The sequence below is a fragment of the Chlamydotis macqueenii genome, chromosome 1 (assembly GCF_036417535.1).
Source record: "Chlamydotis macqueenii isolate bChlMac1 chromosome 1, bChlMac1.mat, whole genome shotgun sequence".
NCBI lineage: Eukaryota > Metazoa > Chordata > Aves > Otidiformes > Otididae > Chlamydotis > Chlamydotis macqueenii.
Window position 1 is genome coordinate 94,392,313 of NC_141556.1, and position 21,708 is coordinate 94,414,020.

The window sequence follows — 21,708 nt, forward strand, 5'->3', positions numbered from 1 at the left end:
GTTCATTTCAAAGCCATTCTGCTGGTTCAAGGAAGTGACTGAGGAGTAGAAGCAATTATTTCATTTTGAAATGCTACTTTATTAACTTACAATGACACTGCTTAATATAGAATTGGTAGGATTTTCTTGTTTTGACTGTGACACATGATAGATAGGATGAACAAAGCTTGTTATTTTAAGCCTTATTATCAAGGCTTATTACTTTATTGATAACCAGAAACTAGTAATTAATTTAATCTTATTAAGTTTTGAAGTTAGTACCTCTTTTCGATTCCCACTGTACCTGAGAAGGTAGATGTGATAGCATGGTGAGCATAACCTGTCCTATGACTTGTAAAAGAGAAGAAAAGACATCACCAAAGAAAGATCCAGACAACCTAAATTCCATCTAACTTTTGATGTCTAGTAAGAGAGTTGGACGCCTTTCAGGCAGACCTACATGTTAAAGAGGAAACCACCTTATGTCAGCCAACAGGAAATACAGAATTTTTATTAAGTCTCTCTGGGAAATAAACTAGAACTAGCTGTAGCAAGCTAATTTCAAGACAAAATAAAAATAATTTTTAAAATCTTATTTTCACATAATCCTCCATACTGTATTTCCTAGCTTCTCTTGATGCTGAAAGAAATATTTTCAGCCAGTACAGCCACAATACAAACACTTTGTCCATTTACTTGTTTTCAGAAATTGCATACCGACCTCACTTGACATTCTGCCATCAGTTGCCTTCCAATACAAGAATAATATGTTGGAACTCCAGCATCACTGCTTGCCCAACTCAGAATAAAGATGCTTTCAAGAGATAAATAAATTCTTTCTTGTCTATGCCTTTAAAATACTTTTATTTGAAAGATGGCAACTTTTTTTAGGCATATCAACACTCTTAACAGACTGCATGCAGCAAATAAGATAGTATAAACAATAATCCCCCCCCCCCCCCCGGGTACTATTTTCATATCATGGGATTATTTTGGAAATCTCATTTATAACAGAAATTCACTGCAAAAAGAGATAAAATTTCTGAAATATCCAGTAAGAAAAAACCTCAACAGTGGTGTTCAGATGAAGGCAGTAACTCAACTAAGACCTCCATAGGAAAAGCTGTACTGTGAGGGCCCAGGGTCTACTCCACCTCTTCCTGTGCCCTTTCTCACAGCAGTCTTTCAGGTTTACTGAGACTTTTTCCTTTAGTTGCAATGCATATTTAATTTTACTAACACTAATCTGAAATATGCTTTCTGTTTCTGTTTTCACGGGATATAGACTAAATGGATATTTCTCAGAGAAACTTGTTAAAGCATTTATATTAGCAAACTATACAGTTTTTAAACTTCCTTTGCCAATTCCTCTGTAGTGATCACTACAGTTCAGAACTGAGTTAATAAGTTGTAGTTCACTAGTACTTTAGGACCAGTAAGGAAAAGGCAGATGTAAAGGTGTAGTTATCAGCAATTCCAACTTCTATGTATCTACATAAAGCAATGTACAAAAAGGAATTAATTACTCATATGCTGCCATCTCTCTCACCTGTTTGCAGATCATTCAAGCACTCCTTTGAAGTTCCACTTCCGTCCTTTTCACTATCTCCCTGACAAGGCTCCTTACACATGTTGGTGTAAAATTATTTTTTTGTTGGATGAAGTACAGTAACTGTCCTTATTTTCAGGGTACAAAGCTGAAAAGAGCCTGGATTTAAACTCAGGGTCCCACTTCAGTGGTGCAACCCCCATTTCCAGCTTTCATTCTGCAGCCCATTTCCCATTATTTGTTAAAATGGCAAACAAAATTGAAAACAAGCAAGAAAACTGTTGTTTGATAATAACCAAGTTTGCAGTTCTGATGGAAAAGGGAACAGGAGAACTTCTGAAAACTTATTTGGACAGAGTTTGAACAACCTGTTACTGGCTCCTGTCATAAGATGTTGCTTAATTTTTTTTTTAAATCTTAGAAAATTCTACTCCTTTCTTTGCCCAATCAGTGAACTAAGTTGTGCTTAAAGGTCAAACATGTGTGCTAAAAATTCAATTTAAATAATATTCAACATAAAATAGTTTAACATTTTTGAAGGTTAGTGACAGAACAAAGCCTATTCATTATTTTCAGATTTTTTACCCCCAAAACTCCTTCAATTTTTGATAGATATTAATTTTCAAATCAACAGCACACAAATCACAAAACTTAAAGGGACATTATTTGACCACAAAAAAAAAAAAAAAACCAAACCTCTTTGTTAATTCAAACAACCTCAAACCCTTATTTCAGTTTAGATTACGGATCACTTATTTGCACTAGGATAAATCTTTATTTCGATCTGATGTATTTACGATCTCCAGGGCCTTGTTCCCCTAGCTTTACTCTCAGAACTAGTTGTTTGTTGTTGTCTTATCCAAACTGCCCTGGCATGTCCTTTTCTGGGCTGATGCAACGCCACATGGAAAGAGTTGATGAGACAGTGACTGCTGTGAAAGCTGGTCTTTCCAATCCTGGCTCCTTCTCCTGTCCAAGGAAATAGGTCCAAGGCAATTCCACCCAGGCTGGGCTATGAAGCAAACTGTAACTTGGCCAAAGAACCTGACAGAGTCTGCATAAAGTTATCTAATAAAGGCATATAGAAGACTGTGGGGAGCAAGAAAAGCCTCCCAAGTTTTCTAGGTCTAACTCCCTTTTAAGCTGTGAAAGGACATCAGCTAATGCAAACACCAAAAGAGAAATGTGGTCTTCAGCAATGGCTGCGTATAAGGTGGTCATATTTTATAGCTGCTCAGCTGAATAAAAATATGGACTTTCTTTAAAGCCAGCTCCTCAATAGGGAAAACTCAGTAAGATACTAAGAACTTAAGCAGGTGAGGAATTCAGATGCTATTGGACTGGCTCTGGCCACAAATTATAAATAGACTGATTTGATCAGTATTAAAGACTGTGGACCTTAATGCAATAAGTTTCTTAAGAATATGTTCATTGGCAGGCAGTGCTTAGCATTAGCACTGCCATTACCTATTCAATGGCAGACAGTGTTTAGCACTGCCACTCCCTTGATTCACTTCTAATCTACAAATATCAATGCATTTTTGAAAAATCAAAAATCAAAGGCATAATGAAAAACAGTACCTGGAACTACAACTGCACTTTATTCTGAAAGAAGAGTGAAGATACTGTACTTTACAATGTTGTAATTCACTACTGAATGCACAGATAATCTGCTATGTGGATTGATGTGTACCCAGATTGCAGTGAGGTGCTCACATTGTAGCAGTCATTTTGAAGTCTGTTACTTACATGTGATCACTACATAACTTTGTTTTTTTCCAGTACATACCTTTTGGATTTATTTGCTGTGTGACTCTTCATCTGGAGATCTTTTGAAATACTTTGGGAGAATAGGAGTCAGATTTAAAAGAATATGAAATAACTGATGGTAAGGAAGTACCATTTCTATTGTGTTAGAATAAGGCAGCTTTGAATTAATTTTACAAAAATCTCAAGTGGTCTTAAATTGACATTGCATGTTTTTCTATATCTGTAGAACAAAACAGGTAGTCATATACTAAAATCTTCCTTCTGTGGTATTATCTTTCTTGCCAGTCTTTAGCTCAGTATTCTATAAAATTGGCTTAGATATTTTGATAGCTAATTTTGTTTTACCTCTTTATGTGATTCAGTAGATGGTTATTTTTTTAAGGACAAAAGTGCTTAAAGATAGTAGTATTTATACAGCTAGCAGGGTTTGCAAGCTATGCTAACAGAGTAAATGTTACACTAGAACATTTTTTCAACTCTCAAGTTGTAAACTAATTTACAAGTCTCAGAATTACCAACATATCCAGGTACATTTCAAGATTGTTGCCTTCTCTGTCTGAAGAGTCACCTAATCCTTTTACACAGTAGTCCTCACTTCTAAAAAAATCTCTTATCACTAATAAGCAAGTGCACATGAATTTTTTTGTTTGCACAAAGCACTATAAAGGAGACCAATTTAATAAAATCCAGGTAAAAAAAAAAGCAAAGCCAATGACTAGAGGTATAGAGTATGTTACCTAGGAAAAAAAGAGCCTGAATAAATAGGAGTTATTCAGCTTAGGGGAAAAGTACATATATAGATATGAAGACAGTATTCAAAGTTATAAAACAAACAAACAAACAAAACTCCGAGGGAACGCAGTATGAATAAGTTCTGCTCCATATTTGTGAAGAGCAGAAGTAAGGGATGTAAACTGTAGCAAGGAAGATAGCTGATAAAAGCTATAGCTGAAAACTGATAAAGGCAGTGAAGCTGTGGAACAAACTGCCTCAGGAATAAGCACAGGGGGGGTCAAAATTTTTTCAGGAAGTCCATTTCAGCCCTGTGGTTTTTTTGTAGAAATTAATATTTTTCCACTTGAAGGCTACAGGTTTTTCTCCTGCACCTCTAAACATGCACCATAAGGCCTCAAGAAGGGCTGCCCTCCCCAATAATATGCTTGAATTCCTACTTCCTGTCTCTAACATGTAGATATTGAAAATCCAGTAAACCATGATCTCTTCAGTATATAGATAAGCTTAAGAGAACTGCCAAAGAGAAGCAAGATTAATTTGTCATGTGAGAACAGAAAAACATCTCACTGCAGTTGCTTGAGTAAGGGCAAGAAAAAGCATCCAGGAAATTGTAAGCTGTTCAGCCTAACCACAGTCACCAGGAACAGAGGGTCACACCTGTGCACGTGACAAACAAGAAGGTGATTCTGAATTGCCAGCATATAATTACCAAGGCCAGACTGTGTCTGACCAACCCTGCTGCCTTCTGTAATGCTATTACTGACATTGCGTACAAGGGGAAAGTGGTGAATGTCATGTACTTCGACTTTGATGCAATCTCCCACAGGTATCCTTTCAGCCAAACTGGATAAATGCAGAGTGTGTGAGCAGATTACAAGGCAGATGGAAAACAGGGCTCAAAGAACAGCAGTCAGTGGTTAAAATTCCAAAGTCCCCATTAATAGTCTTTCTGGTTGCCAAGTAATATCCACAGTAACTCCTAAACTCATTTCAGTGAGGGAGAAAGTTTTGTGACATGTGTGCACTTGGGAAAGAACTTAGATTGGGCAAATAAAAGAAGATAAGTTAGAATCATAGAATCACAGAATGGTTAGAGTTGGAAGGGACCTTCAAAGGTCATCTAGTCCAACCCCCCTGCAAGGAGCAGGGACATCCCCGACTAGATCAGGTTGCTCAGAGCCTCATCCAGCCTGGCCTTAAACATTTCCAGGGATGGGGCTTCCACCACCTCTCTCAGCAACCTGTGCCAGTGTTCTACAACCCGCACTGTAAAAAATTTTTTCCTAATATCCAATCTAAATCTACCTCCCTCTATTTTAAAACCATTACCCCTCATCCTATCACAACAGGCCCTACTGAACAGCCTCTCCCGATCTTTCTTGTAGGACCCCTTGAGGTACTGGAAGACCGCTGGAAGAGCACATTGCTGGCTCGTGTTGAGCTTCTCATCCACCAGCACTCCCAAGTCCTTCTCCTCAGGGCTGCTCTCCATCCATTCTCCACCCAGCCTGTATTTGTGCCTGGGATTGCCACGACCCAGGTGCAGGACCTTGCACTTGGCCTGGTTGAACTTCATGAGGTTGGCATGGCCCCACCTCTCCAGCCTGTCAAGGTCCCTCTGGATGGCATCCCTCCCTTCCAGCATGTCGACGGCACCACACAACTTGGTGTCATCAGCGAACTTGCTGAGGGTGCACTCTATCCCACAGTCCATGTCGCCGACAAAGATATTGAACAGGGCTGACCCGAACACGGACCCCTAAGGAATGTCACTCTTGACCGGTCTCCACTTGGACATTGAGCTGTTGACCAGCACTCTCTGAGTTCAGCCATCCAACCAACTCCTTATCCACCGAGTGCTCCATCCATCAAACCCATGTGTCTCTAGTTTAGAGAGAAGGATGTTGTGCAGGACAGTGTCAGAAACTGCACAAGTCCAGGTAGATGATATCCGTTACTTGTCCCTTGTCCACGGATGCTGTCACCCCGTCATAGAAGGCCACCAAATTGGTCAAGCACGATCTGCCCTTGGTGAAGCCATGTTGGCTGTCACCAACCACCTCCTTGCTCCCCATGTGCCTTAGCATGGTTTCCAGGAGAATGTGCTCCATGACCTTGCCAGGCACAGAGGTGAGGCTGACCGGCCTGTAGTTACCTGGGTCCTCCTTGTTCCCTTTTTAAAAATGGGGGTTATGTTCCCTCTCTTCCAGTCATCGGGGACCTCACCAGACCACCACGACTTCTCAAATACGATAGCCAGTGGCTTGGCAACTTCATCCGCCAGTTCCCTCAGGACCCGCGGATGGATCTCGTCAGGTCCCATGGACTTGTGCACCTTCAAGTTCCTCAGATGTACCCGAACCTGCTCTTACAGTACAGTGGGTGGTTCTCCGTCCTCGCAGTCCCTGCTTGTGCCTTCCAGAGCTTGGGTGGTGAGACAAGAGCCCTTATTGGTGAAGACTGAGGAAAAAAAGTCATTGAGTACCTCAGCCTTTTCTATGTCCCGGGTAACCAGGACACTGGTTTCCTTCCGGAGGGGAAGTACATAATGATCTACTTTCAAATTGAAGGGAGACAAACTAGATTGAGACACCCATTCTGAAACAGGTACCCATCAAGCTGCCTCCCTAACGCATCTTTACAGAATTGCAGTGCAATTAGTGAGACAGACACTGCTGCACTCCTATGTATCAGTGAGTTTGAATGGTTTGTTCCTCTGTCAAGATTTAATATTTAAATATTAAACACCCATGTCCATCTCAGGAGAACGACAGTCCAGTTTGTGGTTTAGTTCACAGGTTCTCAAAAGATCAAATAAAAGCTATCTAAGATAAAATAACCTTGAACAGAAACAAGTATTCCATCAGAAGGTAATGTAATAATCTATTTCTAGCAGAAACATAGAAAAAGAGAAGTACCATCTGCCTATCAGATTGAGATTGCAAATATGGGGACTGTGACCATGACAGCAGAAGACATTTAACAATTCTTAAAAGTATGCAAACTTGTAAGAACGTAGTTAGTACCTTACTATTGTGTAACAGGATTTAATTTCTATTTATATATTCCCCATTATGCTGTGTAAAGCTAAAACAGGCCTCTTTAAAATACATGCATCAGAAGATGAAAATTGAATGGGATCATCCCTTCTTTGAAGTCATGATGGCTTTTCACTTCCAACATTGCAACCATTGTATTATCACACAAAGTATCTGACTTCTCTGTTCAAAATCTTATTCTAACATCCAAGACATACAGGACTTCAAATAGTGCAAGGATTAATAGCTTTGGATGTGCACTTGGCAATGGTGCTTGCAATATTCTGTGTTTTAAATTCAGAATAACTTCCCCACTTTTCAGAGGTAGACAGCTGATAAAGCAATTAAATATCTGAGGCATACATAGGAATTCTTAGGTATTGCTGTACATCACATGCTAAGCTTATGCATAAGCCTAAGCAAACTTCATCAGTTAAGAAAGTCAGTTATAAAATATGAAATGCTATTATGCTTTGGGAACTGCAATTTGGTCCTGTTAATGCTTTCAAGTCTATCAGTAAAACTTTTTGCTAGTTATTCCTTTTCAGTTTAGAAAGTTATAAATATAAGCAAAAAAAAAAAAAATTTAACCTGCTCAGTGTTTCCAATAGAGCAGTCAAAATAAAGTGGTTTCACTTATGCTTTTGGTCTCCAAACTGAACATTCTCACACATGTTTATGACACTAGCTGGATATATCCGAGCCCTATAAGGGTTGATTCCAACTGTGTATGGTTTTTGCACCTGGAAAATGTATCTCATCCTACACCATTAGATGAGATTGATCTCGAGACTGATGATCTGCCTTCTTATTTAAAAATAACAGATTAACAAACATCACAGATTACTTTTTCTATCTTCTTCTATATTGTTCCACATTCTGAGTTTGCAGAGATCAAAGGAAAGCTTGTACAGTTCAAGCAAATGTCTGAAGAAAGAAGTAACAGTCTTTAATTAAAGAGGATGAAAATAGAAATCACTAACAAGATAAATACTTGATGATTTTAGGAAGTAATATCAAATTCCAAAATTTGCCAGAAATTATTTTTTTTCAGCACTATGAACACCTTGTGAAGCAGAAGGATTGTTAACCCAATTTAATAAAACTGAAATATGAAGTAAATGGTTCTAAATCAATGGATTAGAGAAAAAATGGAAAACAAATATATTTAGAGTCAGTGTACAACATGTAAAATAAAAGCTATGTGCCTGATTAAGGGAGTACTAAGATGAGTCACAAATACTTATTTTTGCTACCAGCAAAGTGTTTCATCTGGTCTCCCACCTATTTTCCTTCCTACCGAGGGTATGGCAGACAATACAGAGTTTACATTATCTGATTATATTTCCAAATTCTATATCCATTACATCATCTGCTTCATTTTTGACACGTTGCCTTTTATCTACAGAGATGAAAGAAAGCAGTGAGGAATAAGCTCTACTTCTAACCCATCTTTCTATGTTTGTTTTTGGTTTGTTTTTTTTTTTTTAAATTCTCCATCCAACGTTTAATTGAAGGAAAATGAAAAATGCCAATAAGGAAAACACTTCCTCACAAAAGGAGGGCTTATGCTAATTTTGGGGCAGGACAGGGGCATGTACGCATATGCACAGGCTCATCAGCTGGGCAATCTGTGCATGACTGACTTTGCATTTTTACTTGTACTTGACTCAGGCATGTATCCAATTATTTGTGGAGAATTTATGGTATGCAGAAAGTTATGTGTCTCTCATCACTGATGTTGTAACCCAGTGTGCAGTAGATTACATTAATTTCCAAGGAATGTTCTCTGACTTGAGAGCATATAAAGTACATAAATATTGCTTGACGACTTCACAGCAGTTTAAAATGAGATGGTCTTTCTCGTGTCAGTTTTGTTTGACAATTAACAAATATTTTAACACTATAAAAGCAAACTAATGAAAAAAAAATCTAGAAGAGCCAAGTCATGGAAAAAAAATACTCACAATGCTTAAGATTTCTACACTGAAATAGGGCATAATTAAGAGTATCAATTTCCTTTGTGTGGTGGAGCATCTGCAATTCTTCAGCCTGAATACTATGAAGAACCTTACATTTCCTTCAAATATATATACTAATAGCATATGATGTCCATTGCTAATTTCTGTAAGTATTTTCGAGTGGAGAGGGAATACAATAAACATCTGTTACATTACTGAGAAACTTTGCTTTCTAAGAATTCATTACTACATTAGGAACATCTGAACACTGTTATGAACTGCTATTTGACCATGTTAACAAAAGTGGGAGAGTACAGGGGATTGATAAAAGCCCAGAAGATTAAAACAAATCAATTTTGATGCAATGCACTTATCAAAAATGAACTAGATCCTACAACGATTTTGTGTATGTGTGTGTGTGGAGGCTTCTGTGTGCTAGAGAGCCAGAGTGAAATCACCCTCATGTCTTGATTACTTGCATGCAAGTTTAATGTAATTAAAAATCTTCCATCAGAGCAAAAAATCACAAAATCTGTCCACATTCAAAACAAGTTCTCTAGCTCAAGAAGTTTGCATAATTAGTGTTTCAATCCTTTAAAAATCTTTTTTTTATGATGTTTGCACAAAGACTCGACAAACAGACATAAATTAACTGCTACACCACCACCAACTGAGTTACAGCAGATTTATCACCTGCTAAGGAACACTGAATAATCAACACGAGCAGAGAGACATTTTTATTAGAATTACCAGATTTTGCCTTCCTGCTAATTAAAACAAAAAGCAGGGAAAAGTGCTGAAGAGATGTATTATTTATGCTTGTGTCATATAATAGAAAAAAGCTGGTTCTTGTCAGTATGGGAGCAAATAATAGACTACCAATGCAGACTAATTTCATAGTTGTGTTCACAACAGTAAATACCTGTTAATAAGCTTTATGGCAAAGGAAGGAGACCTATTGATTTCAGCTGAACATGCAACCCCCTCACTTTCACCTGAGACACCTCTTCACCAAACTAAGAGAATTCACGGTTCTCAAATCTGACCGCAGCCATTTCCCTAACGAGCTATGCTTCTGCATACACTGTGCTATAAATAAAAACTGTGCCCTGCCATTTAGTCTAACCACTTCAGTGCTTGTGTGAGCCAGAGATAGTAGAACTCCACCAAAATTTCCGCGTCAGACAATGCAGTTTTCTTCCTATGATTTGAATCTCAAAGCTCGATTTCTTACCAGCTTTCAGACTAGTGCACCCATTCCTATATTTTCAGTATATGCTTATGCATGTTGTACAGACACATTGAGATTTGAAAAGTGATAAGTGATAAGATCTGAAGTCTTGCATTTTTCTCGCTGTGCATTTTTCTTGTGTTCATGTATAGGCTTGAACTGTGATAATGATGGAATCAAAACTGCCAGGAAATGTTTTCACTTTAAAGTCAGAAAACAATCTTCTGGGACATTTCAAGTTTACATATTTGTATTTTTGAACTAACTACAATTTTATGTGTTCTAAAATGATTCCAGACTTTTACATCATAGAAAGAAAAATTGAAGTGAATAATTAATATGAAGCAGAGGCAAGCAGCTGACAAAAGGAGAAAAGATTTTTCCCCGTACAAGTTCGAAAATAATGTTATCCCACATACACTGCTGGTCTTCTAAAATTGGCCAGGCTCCCAAAGTATTAATTATGTAAACTCATATCAAGGACTCTGTGGCCATTTATAGATTCATAAACTAATGCCACAACTGCTGGTGACAGGAAAGACTACTAAAATCTCTTACTGCTTTATGGAATTGTACTTTTCCTGAGCAGACTTCAAGAATAATGCAAAAACTTAGAACTATACAAAAATGCAGAAATAACCCTACAAAATAAATTCCCTCACACTTTGAGAATCCATTTTGCCATTGACTCGCTGGCTTGCATGATAGCACTGAATTACAATCCCTTATTAAGTACAGACAGTAACACTCTATTGTTAGCACATCACACACACATAGGTGGAAAAAAAAAAAAAACAACAAACAAACCAAACCAAATCACACTCAGAGGGTTAGGGACTTCATTATGGTGGGTTTTATTGAAGTAGATTTATTCACATGGAGTCCTGCTATCTTGACACATTTGTTCAAGGTAAATAGGATTTGTGAAAAAAACACGACTACAATTAGCCTAAGAAAAATTGTGGATTCACTTGTCTCATTTATTTTTCTCCCAGAAAACACTCTATATAATATTATATAATTACAGAGTGATGGATGTCAGCAACAACTCTAAAGTATTTCACAAAACAGAAGTTAGTCTTTGTCTCCAACCTCGGAACAAGTGCAGCAAATGCTACCCTCCAGACTGTAAGACTAGCTTTCTTCTAACAAAAAAAGCATTCCCTACCTCCATGCCTTTAGGTCTAGTATCTCCAGTATCTAGTGCCTTAACTATTTACCAGCATTTTATTCAGCAGCTCTGAAGTAGTTAAGACTCTGGGTTGATATTCCACATATGACCATCCTTACATAACATCAGATGGATATCTGCACATTCTGATGGCATCACTTTGGTTAAGAAATGAGTGCAAAAACATCTAATTCTGGTGACCACAATCGCAACTTCATAAACAGTAGAAATTCACTTCGTGGTTCGAAACTTGACCCCTTTTATCTTGACATGGCACACACCGTCTTGCTCAAGCGGTGAGGCTTAGGGTTGATTTAGCCAGAGTATAACAGCATATGATTGGTATGTTTTGAGGAACAGCTGTGCTGGGAAAGTTAGCCCAGGCCTTGCCCACACAAAATTTTGATTCATGATGCTGCCAGTAGCTATTTTCACGAACACTATCCTCACAGCAAAATAAGACAAATACGTATTTCATAAAGCAAATTTGTATTACATACATGTTGGCCTATATTGTAGAAAACTCCATTTCTAACTCAGGGCATTTGAATTAAGGCCTATCAGGTAAGCTGGGGTGGCATCTGGCCTGCTTCCAGCTGCCCTCTTCCACTTGTGAGCAACCTACAGACTGGGCTAATGGCACCTGTTTTAGGCCACTGCCTTTCCAGAACACTAATACCTGCCTCTTCACACCAAGATTTAATGTGACATTGCTGCATAATCCACACCGGTAAGTAAGTCTCCGACCATCTCCTGCAAAAGGCAGTAGTCAAGAACACTCCACGGCAACAAATTTATCCTGCTTACCAACAATTACAAGTCTGCACTTGAATTTCCCCAAGGAAAAGAAATCTACTAGGAGCTGTATGAGCAGTTCTGACTACGGCAGGTCATTGCTAGCCATTTTTTCCCCCTGGAGCAGACAGAGCTTTCTGTTTGCACATGTAATGTGTAGCACACATCTGGTAAGCCCAAACATCCCAAAGAAGCCTTAGATCTACTGACCATTCACAGCACCACCAGTCAACAGATATACAGACTACACTGTCTGTATACAGTATGTCTGGCCAAAGAGCAGCGGCAAGATTTAGCCTATAGCTCTCCCCTCAGGTGAGCAATGTAGCAGATTGGACGGAGGAGGACTGAAAAATAATAGTCAGAAAGAGATACTTGGGAACATTAAAATTAAAATGAAGAAGTGGAAGGTTATACAGGTTACCCAGAAGTGAGATCGTTTTAGAGGCGTTCATAGGCTATGGAATTTAATCCTGGCAGAATCCACCCATATGTATCATCACACTGTCACACCACTGCCTCTGCCAGTATAAAAATGGAATTCTGGTATTACAAATTATCTTTGAACTCAGAAGTCTGATGCTCAATACTGGGTTTTGATGTGTTTTTGTGCGATCCCAGGACGCAACTGTCTGTGTGATAAGATAACTTTGATTAAATGAGCTGCTATGTTAGCAGCATTCTTACAGGGTGTTTTCATTTTCAGCAAAGAATGAGCCAAATTTGCCATGATATATGTACTGACTGAAAACCCTAGCCACTCAATTGTACCAGACTAAGGATCCCTTTGAAATTTCTCATAGGACTTTATTGTTATTTATGTGCCATTAAACATAAAATAAGTATTTCACACAAATCAAATTAATTTTGCACTTCTCTTTACAGATACTAAAAAAAAAGTGAAAAAGTTAAGCTCTAGACTTTAGTCCAAATTGGCCCTCCTTCATTAGAATACGTTTTTTTAAAGGTTAATGCATTGTGTATTTTGAAAAATAGTTCCCAGAAAGATGTTTTGTAAACCATGGTGAAAGTAATATATAAACGACATGTCATTTCACTCCTTTTGTGATATTTTGATATGCCAGTTTCATTATATGTTCAAAAAAAAATCAACTTTCAGGAGACTTTTCCCTGCCTTTCAATTTCTGCTCTGTTATCCTACAGCTACCAAAGGGGTGCTGTTTTTGGAGGGCAGAGAGTGGCACAGAAGTTTAAAGATCAAGGTTTGGCTGTTGCAGTATAGTGACTGTGATACATTGAAATAACTCAACATTGTTTTAACTGCTTGACACCAGTAAGTGAAAACACATGCTGAGTTTAACCTCTGGTTATGAAGAAGTATTACATAACATGGCACAGCCAGCAAATTTAGCTATGAATAAAATTAGCCCATTCCTTTCACAAATGTCAACAGTAAGTTTGGAAGTGTACTGTAAATACAGCATTCACTCTCAAAGAGATGTCAGTTATAATTGCCATAAATACAAATCTTAGCTAGTAGTTATCTACAATATTTTATAACATTCCTGTATACTTACCAAACAAACAAAAAATAAAATCCCAAATTTAGAGTAAAACAATTTTTTTTTTCTCGCTTATCCCCACAGTTGACAACTGTAGAAACAAGAAAGTTTTGGATACGGTTTTCCCTACATGAGTCTGTAATTCAGGCTCTTTCACATGGTCCCATAAGGAATGTCAAGTCTGTACTCTTTTTTTCCTAAGAAAGCAGCAACCAGGAGGAAGGCGAATTAAGGTTTCCTGAGCCCTTCCTGGAAAGCGGAACAGGACAGGCCTGAATCCTGGAAAGTAGAACAAGGATGGGCCGGAATTCCAATCTACCTGATGATTAATTCAAATAGTAGGAAAACCACAGAGGTCAGAAACATGGGTAAAAAAAAAAAATCAACAAAAATGAAACAAAAACATTCAGACTGTTCATAAAACTGCAAGTTTTTAAGAAGGGATCAACCTCAAATTCTGCTTGGCTCTAACAAAGAAAAACAGAACAGGAAGATACACAAAAGCTATCAGATCCAGAGACTATAGTGAGAAGTCAATTTCTATGCACGTCTGTGTTGTAACTGGAAAGTCAACTGTCAAAAAACCCATGAAATGCTGTTTTAACAAACACTGATAACTTGTTTCACAACTGTTGTCTTCAACAACATTTGTATCACGTCCAGCTGGAAAGATGCCAGTGAAACACGGTTTACAAGGCAGTACAATCTTGCGGATTATGTCCTGTAACTTATTTATTCTTGATTCTGTGGCTTTGCTTTTTCATATCCCTTTCAGATTCAGAATGCTGTGCTTACCAATTTCTTCTCTAAAGACAAGACTTTTTGTCTCTACTCAATTCCTGCTGAGAGGGACAATGCTGCATTCTTCAAGGATGTAAAGTTTCTGCTATGCAGAACCACAAAAATTAGAGAAAGTATGACAAGTTATAACTCTGAGACCTATGCATTGCAACTGTTTCCACCCATCTTTAAAACATTTCAAGTACAACAGTGTTGAACTGACTAATTATATGTTGGATAGCACTGGCATAGTGGCATAAAGGAAGAGAAAAATAAGTGGAAAATGTCCAGGTCTCTCTTCTTTCTGATTAAAAAGAAAGCTTTAGAAACTGAACATAGTTGAAGGGACCGTGGCAGGGATAAAAGACCATCCGTATCCATAGAATCATAGAATCGTTAGGGTTGGAAGGGACCTTTAAAGGTCATCTAGTCCAAACCCCCTGCAAGGAGCAGGGACATCTTCCACCAGATGAGGTTGTTCAGAGCTCTCTCCAACCTGGCCTTGAATGTTTCCAGGGATGGGGCATCCACCACCTTTCTGGGCAACCATCATCTCCTGCCTTGCTGTTCTGTGACCCCTCACATAGTCTCCATAGGCACTAACTAAAGAATTTTCTTAGCAGCTGATCCCTCAAACAGAAACTCATAAAACAAACATAATTGTAAAAAAGGCCTTGCCTCTACAGTAAAACACAATACTCGTCAACCTTCCCTTTCCAATTTCATTGCCTTTACTTATGTCTGTAAAATCTTAATGTAGAAAGGGTCTGAACTATGACACAGCTTATAACTGCCTCATCACTTGTCATTTGCTACAGTAAATGTGACAAAGAACTGCAAGAGAAAACGTGTTTACCTGCACTTAGGCACTACAGTAGGACCAGATATAAGTAGATGCCTGTTTTCTATACACACGAAACTACTGCAATGCAGTATATGCAGAAGCAGCATAAAGTTTCCACTGGAAATTATAACTGATGTTTCCCTGATTTTGACTCCTTGAGTCATGTTTCAGCATTTCCAAATTATTCCTTTAGCAGTACCTTAATTCTTGAAGTAAAAAAATAATTACATAAATAATTTTTTAACAAAGAACACTCTTGAGAACAGCAATAACATTTTCCTTGACATTCTAGTCTATCTTCATTTTAAAAGTAATTTAAGATCCAAATACACTCTTGCTTATGAAAAAATCCTGTACTCCCTATCAAACAAGAGAGTTTTGTAGAAAAAAATATAATCCTTTGAACATTTCCAGATAACAGCTAGGTACTAATACACTTGATTTTTCAATGCAGTCCAATAATTAAATATTAAATAATAATCTGAGACGTAGCTGCAAACAAAAGAACTAGACTGATGTTTCAACACTGCAGTGGAAGAATCCTTAAAAAGCTATTTCATTGAAAAGAAATGAAGTTCCCACCTGCAGCTTCATGCATTCAGCAAACAGAACTTCACTTCTGCAATGTTATTTTAGGACAGGAAAAAATACATCCCAGAGTTAATCTCCCACTGACTGCAGTCGGAGAATAGTCTGAATTTCACAGTTAACACTCTTCTAAGGTAGTGAGCAGAAATTCCAGTGAAACCAGTTAAAAAGATAAGCACTAGAAAAGTTCCTTCCCTCAAAGGAGGCACGGTTCTTCTCTGTTCAACATAACCTTCCCCTATGAAAACTGCTACAATGGTTTACTTATAGATTGTTGTTTTGATAAAACTAGGATCTTACAGTCTGTCTGACTTGAACAACAACTGCATATCTATCTGTTACTCACAGGCTACACATTGCCCCACTATTACCAGTATGCAGAAAACTGCACATTGGCTCAAGAAGATGAGCTTAAAAGAAAGTCAATTCCAAAAGAACATCATCAGGGGAAAAAAAAAAAAAAGAAAAAAAAAGTTTTTTTAAAAGTCTCTTGAGGAGGAGTGGGGGTGAAAAATCCCCAAAATACTTTGAGATTCAGTTTCATAGATGGGGAATCTGCTAGGAAGCCCTCAAAGTACTGATTTCTTAAATAAACATTCTCATAAGGAACTAAATCACAGCTTCCTTTCTAAATGTTACTGGTTGCTGCAGGCTGCAGATGTAAAATGCATTACAAAGCACAGTGAACTCAGGCAAGCACTTCTACAAAGTGAGAGCAATACGTGCAGCACAGAAACAGTTGTGAAAGTGCTGTTTCAATGCCAAGGTACTACAAAGTTTTTTACAATCTAGATACAGAAATATTCTTTTCCTTTTACGCGATGGCTGTTCTCCTGCAGTAATATAATACCAGTAAAATGCCAATGTTACACAGATCATATTAGCAAGGAAGTGAAGAGACTCCTTGCCAGCTTTGCAAATCTACTGTACTTCCAGACTCCAGGAGAAAGGAATAGTTAAAACAAATATTCACACAAGTTTGGAAGTTTTTTCCTTCTAGTGGAAATTTTAATAAACCATATTTCTCTCCCTCAAAACGCATACAACCTGACCTACAAAAGTGAATTCGTACTGAATTCTTAAGGATGGATATAAAGGGAAAGCATAAAAGTTCTTTCAAGACAGAACTGAAATCTTCCACCAACAACACAGGGTGCTTCTTAGTCACATTTTCTTTAAGATCTTAAAAAACAAACCTGCACAGTGCTCTTTAAATCATTACAAAATCATTAAATACAGTTAGTTTGTTTCATGGTATGTCTCACTAGAGTCACAAGGTACCATGAAAACATTTAAGCTTATTTTAAGAGCTTTAAAGTTACTCTCTTGTACCTGGACCTTGCCCTGTTGACTGATATTCTTTCACCTTTTTTATTCTATTTAATCACTAATATGTTGAAAGCTAATTTCCATGGCAAAACACAAGCATTAAAAGACAAAAAGCCCCACAACAGAAAAACAAACAAAACCCCAGAAAGTTGTCATAGCTACTTGCCTCTTGGCAATTTCTGAGCATTTCCCAGCTTTAGTGCAATATATCCACAGAAAAGGAGAAATACCAATCTTGACATCATGGTCACAAGCCCAACCTCGCAATGGGAATGATTCTGACAGGTATCACATAAAGGTGCTGCAGCTGCATTTAAGTGAACTGTTCTCTCTGTGACAAGAGGCAGCAACACTTTGACACAAGCTTAGTTTACACAGTGGGAGGAGACAGGATGACATCACTCACTCCCACTGGAAAAGGAGAATTAGCATAAGAAAAAAAAAATATTATCAAGCTCCCCCTACAATAATCTTTTGTGGTTTATTGCAAGGTCTTTCCACCACTCAGGATAAGAGATTATCATTTCATCACTCACATTTCACGCAAATAAAACCAGGAGTATCAAAAATCCTATTAACTGAAAACTGGTCTGAGAGACATTTTCACTGTTTTATCCAAGAAATATAGACTTAAAATGCAAAAATAACATACGCAGTACTCAGAAAACTGTTTGATATATCAAATTCAGTACTTTGCAATCTCAAGAGTTTGCTTGAAATTAATTCGGGCTAGATGTGGTTTTTATCCAGGCAAAATAAATACTAATTTCATTTGATATGACATTATAAGCAGGTATGAGAAATATTTATTCAGCAGAAGATCTGTGTTTGGGAAAACTCAATGTCATTTTTTCACTTGTATCTGCTTTTGGCAATTTAAAATATTTTATATTTTCCCCCTTTCATACATGTCTGGTGAGTCAATTTGCCCAACACACACTGAAAGCAGAAAGGCAATGCATCTCCTTCCTGGGGCTAGATCCTCTCACCAGTTACATAACTGTAAATGAAAAAGAAATTCCATTATTGCATTTAAAGCTGTTTCACTCAATGTTTACAATGAGCCATCTAAGCACAGAATTTGATCCTACTCACAGCTGAGAAGGTGTGAAGGAAAGGGTGAAGCAGAAGAAAAAGGAATAAGGAAGAATTAGTCTTGGTATTTGGAAAACATCCCAAAAGACTAAATCTATTCAACTAAGTAGTAATATCTCTCTCTCCCTAAAAAACACCCAAAACCAAACAAGAAAAACCCAAACCAAAAAAAAAACCCAAAACCAAATCAGTCCCCCCAAAAAACAACAACAACAACCACCAAACCCAAACCCAAACATATCCATTGCTTTCAATACGTAAGGCATTTCAGTACGCTCGGTCTATTCCCAACCCCTCCTTGCCTGGACCTGACATTGTCCTACTTTCACACAGTGTTCTATAAGCAGAGAAAAATCACAGCATTAGTGCCTGAGCTGGCTAGAAACAAAGTAATTTAAAATATAAAGGTCATGTATTACAGCATACAGGAGCATTTCTTAAGAAATCAGATCAGTGCTGTATTTAAAAGACCCCAAGTACTCCATACTTCAGGAAGAACTTTAAAACAGAAGCTAACAATAATGGTCCTAGAGACAAACCTAAGGAATTTCAAGCTCTTCTAACCAGTATGGAGAGCACACAGCTATAACAAAAACAGTCCGACAATGGAAATGTTTTCCAGCCTGGTCACACCCTCTTAATTCTGACATAAGGAAACCTTTTTCTGATTCACTAACTCATACCTGGGAATAGCAAGTTAGAAGTCGATATCATAGATCTCAAAAAATCCCCAAATGCTATTACCTCAAGGATCTTTGGGAGGATTCTGATCCCGAATATGAACACTATGAACAGATAAATGCAACAGGTACGGTTTGGATGAGATTGAAAGATGTTTAAAAGGCCATATAGTTGGGCAGGGGTCTCTCAAAACACTGACCACACCTGATGGCAAAAGAGTTTCTCATGACAGAAAGCTGGATACACAGAACAAATGTGCCGTCATTCCCTCTTTTTTTTTTTTCCTGATTGAAATATTATTTTCAAAAATGCTCCAGAAAGCACATTCTATTTTTAACTCTTCAAAATTAAAAATAAGAACTCAATCATTTGACAGAGTAGTCTCTCAGGAGAAGTAATGGGAAATATTGCATCTTGGTCACACAGTTGTCTTTGTATTATTGTAAAGTGGACTCTACTGGCTTGTCTTATGGCAAATTCACTATCCTTTTAAAGATCACACAACATCTTTCAACAAAACATACGAAGGCCAATTTCTAGTCAGGAAAATCTCAGTGAAAGATATTACTTATCTAGCTGCCTAACAAACTGTGTTTTACCCTCTTTCTCAGAGATAAATATATTTCCATTCCTGCTTTCACAACCACTTGCTTCTCTGCTGCCAGTTACACCTTTCGTCTTCCTCCTGTGCATTATTCAAACACTTCTTTGTTTGGTATGACATAGAGACATTTAACCTTCCCCCTGAAAGCCTGGTAGACTATCCAGATCCCTTTCCCTCCAATCATTCCTGTAGAAAACAGCTCTGGTCAGCCTGGAGTTCAAAAATCTACGTCATGGTGCATTTCCTTCTGTCTTATCAAGTATGTGGTTCATTAGGGGCAATTATGATTCGATAAGCAGATGCAAGTGTAAATTTCTGTCTGATATATTCTGAGAGCCCCAAAATCAATAATATAATATTCTCTTGTACTTTTCCAATATGCTTCCTGCAGCTGCATCAGTGTTCACCGTGATCAGTGATTTGGTCCACTCATTTTCTTACATGACTTCCCTTTCCTAGGAAATCTCTGTTATATGAAAAATGAAAAAAACACATCAGCTTCTGCTTTCCTCTTTCCTAAATCCTTCTACTGTTTACTGGAGGCTGGCTGCTGCAGTGAAAAACCAAACATGGGAACAGAAGGGAGCTCCTGGGACTTCAAGCATTATCCTGCACTACTGGATGCTTCCATATCAGATTTCTCCTCTTGTTGGAGGGCTGCTCCACAATCTCCATTTAAACAGACAGCATTTGGTTTCATTGCACAGAAATAAAAACTGTATGTCACACTCCACAGCAGAAATATCTAACCCAGAAGTTCTTCGGGTTTCTGTCATCCACACAAATGTGGAATTATATTACCCATCCTTTGACCCCTCAGAAGGAAAGATTAAGCAAAGAAGATTCAGTCAATTACAGTTTCGTGTTAACTGTATCTTTAGCATAAATGCAAGAAAAACAAGTTAAGTGCAGTTATTAAAAGTCTCAAACAGATCAAATTTGTTAAGGAAAAGTCAAAACCTCTGATCCCCTAACAACTCCTCCTCTTCAGCACCAAATTAACCCTTAAGTAACAAAGTCAAGTATTCAAAATTTTACTTGTTTACCTCAACTTCAACTGAGTCTCTCTGGGGTAGATCTCAAAAACAGAGATTCCAACAAGATGGTATCACAGCTAGTCTGGGAGCAGAACAGAGCTTTTCTAGTTCTATTTTAATAGTTCCCAGACCAGCAAGTACAGTGAAAACAAGAGTATGGGAAGGAAAATAAAAAGATGAGGGGAAGGGGGGTGGGGGGGAGAGCAGGAGACAGGATTTTACATTTTGTTTCCAAATAGGAATATGCTTTTGTTGCAATTTGGGCTCAGTTCCAATTCACCTGTCATTCCTAATTATTTTGACAAGCAAAAGCCAAAGTGACTCAATTCCTTACTGTTCTAATTTTAAGTAGGAAGAGTGTGTAAAGCACAACCTTATAAAACAAAATCCTGTCTTCACTCTGAAAAGGACAATAATGCCATACTGAGCTCTCTAAGAGTAAGGACTCACTTGCAGTACAGTTGGTTGGTCTTTTTTCACAGCATTTTTGGTTGGTACTGTACCTTTCACCAGTGCTGTCAATTATTTGAGAAGTGCTCCTTTCATAAAATATGCTACATAAATGTTAATTGTAATTGTCATTCTCTTGCGTGTGACTCAGTTATTGGACTCTTTTTCTTGTAAATGTCACGGATCTCCTCTAAAGGCCTTCAGGAAAAGAGAGATGCCAAAGAACATTCTTTCAGATGTGTTGCTTAAAAAGGAAACTCTTAACGCTACTTTTGGAGAGTCTGCCATTACTTTTTCTTTCCCACTCCCTCACTCTTTCTTTGACATTTGAACTCTCAAGCTATCAAAAATACAGGTTCATATGCTAACCTGTTAGTCAAAGGGTAAGACATGTCTCATTTGATAGTGTAAAAATGACAGACCACGTCAGTGCATTCTAGTATCCTGATCCCAAACTGACTTCCAGATCTCCAAATGAATGAGATCAGACACAAAGCAAAAGGAATAAAATCAGTCAAAAGGATGGACAGAGCACTGTTTCTTGTGAC

The 21,708-nt window shown here is 37.8% G+C and overlaps 1 protein-coding gene across 26 annotated transcripts in view; it reads right to left on the reverse strand.

Moving 5' to 3' along the window:
• Window positions 1-17,605, reverse strand: part of ABI3BP (ABI family member 3 binding protein) — a 167,394-nt gene extending 149,789 nt beyond the window's left edge. For all 26 annotated transcript variants that reach the window (XM_086762305.1, XM_086762112.1, XM_086762220.1 and 23 more), the window contains exon 1: window positions 17,460-17,605. In XM_086762305.1, the coding sequence (XP_086618431.1) occupies window positions 17,460-17,538 (79 nt within the window). In that variant the 5' untranslated portion in view covers window positions 17,539-17,605. The remainder of the gene's footprint in view (window positions 1-17,459) is intronic.
• Window positions 17,606-21,708: the final 4,103 nt, after the last annotated feature.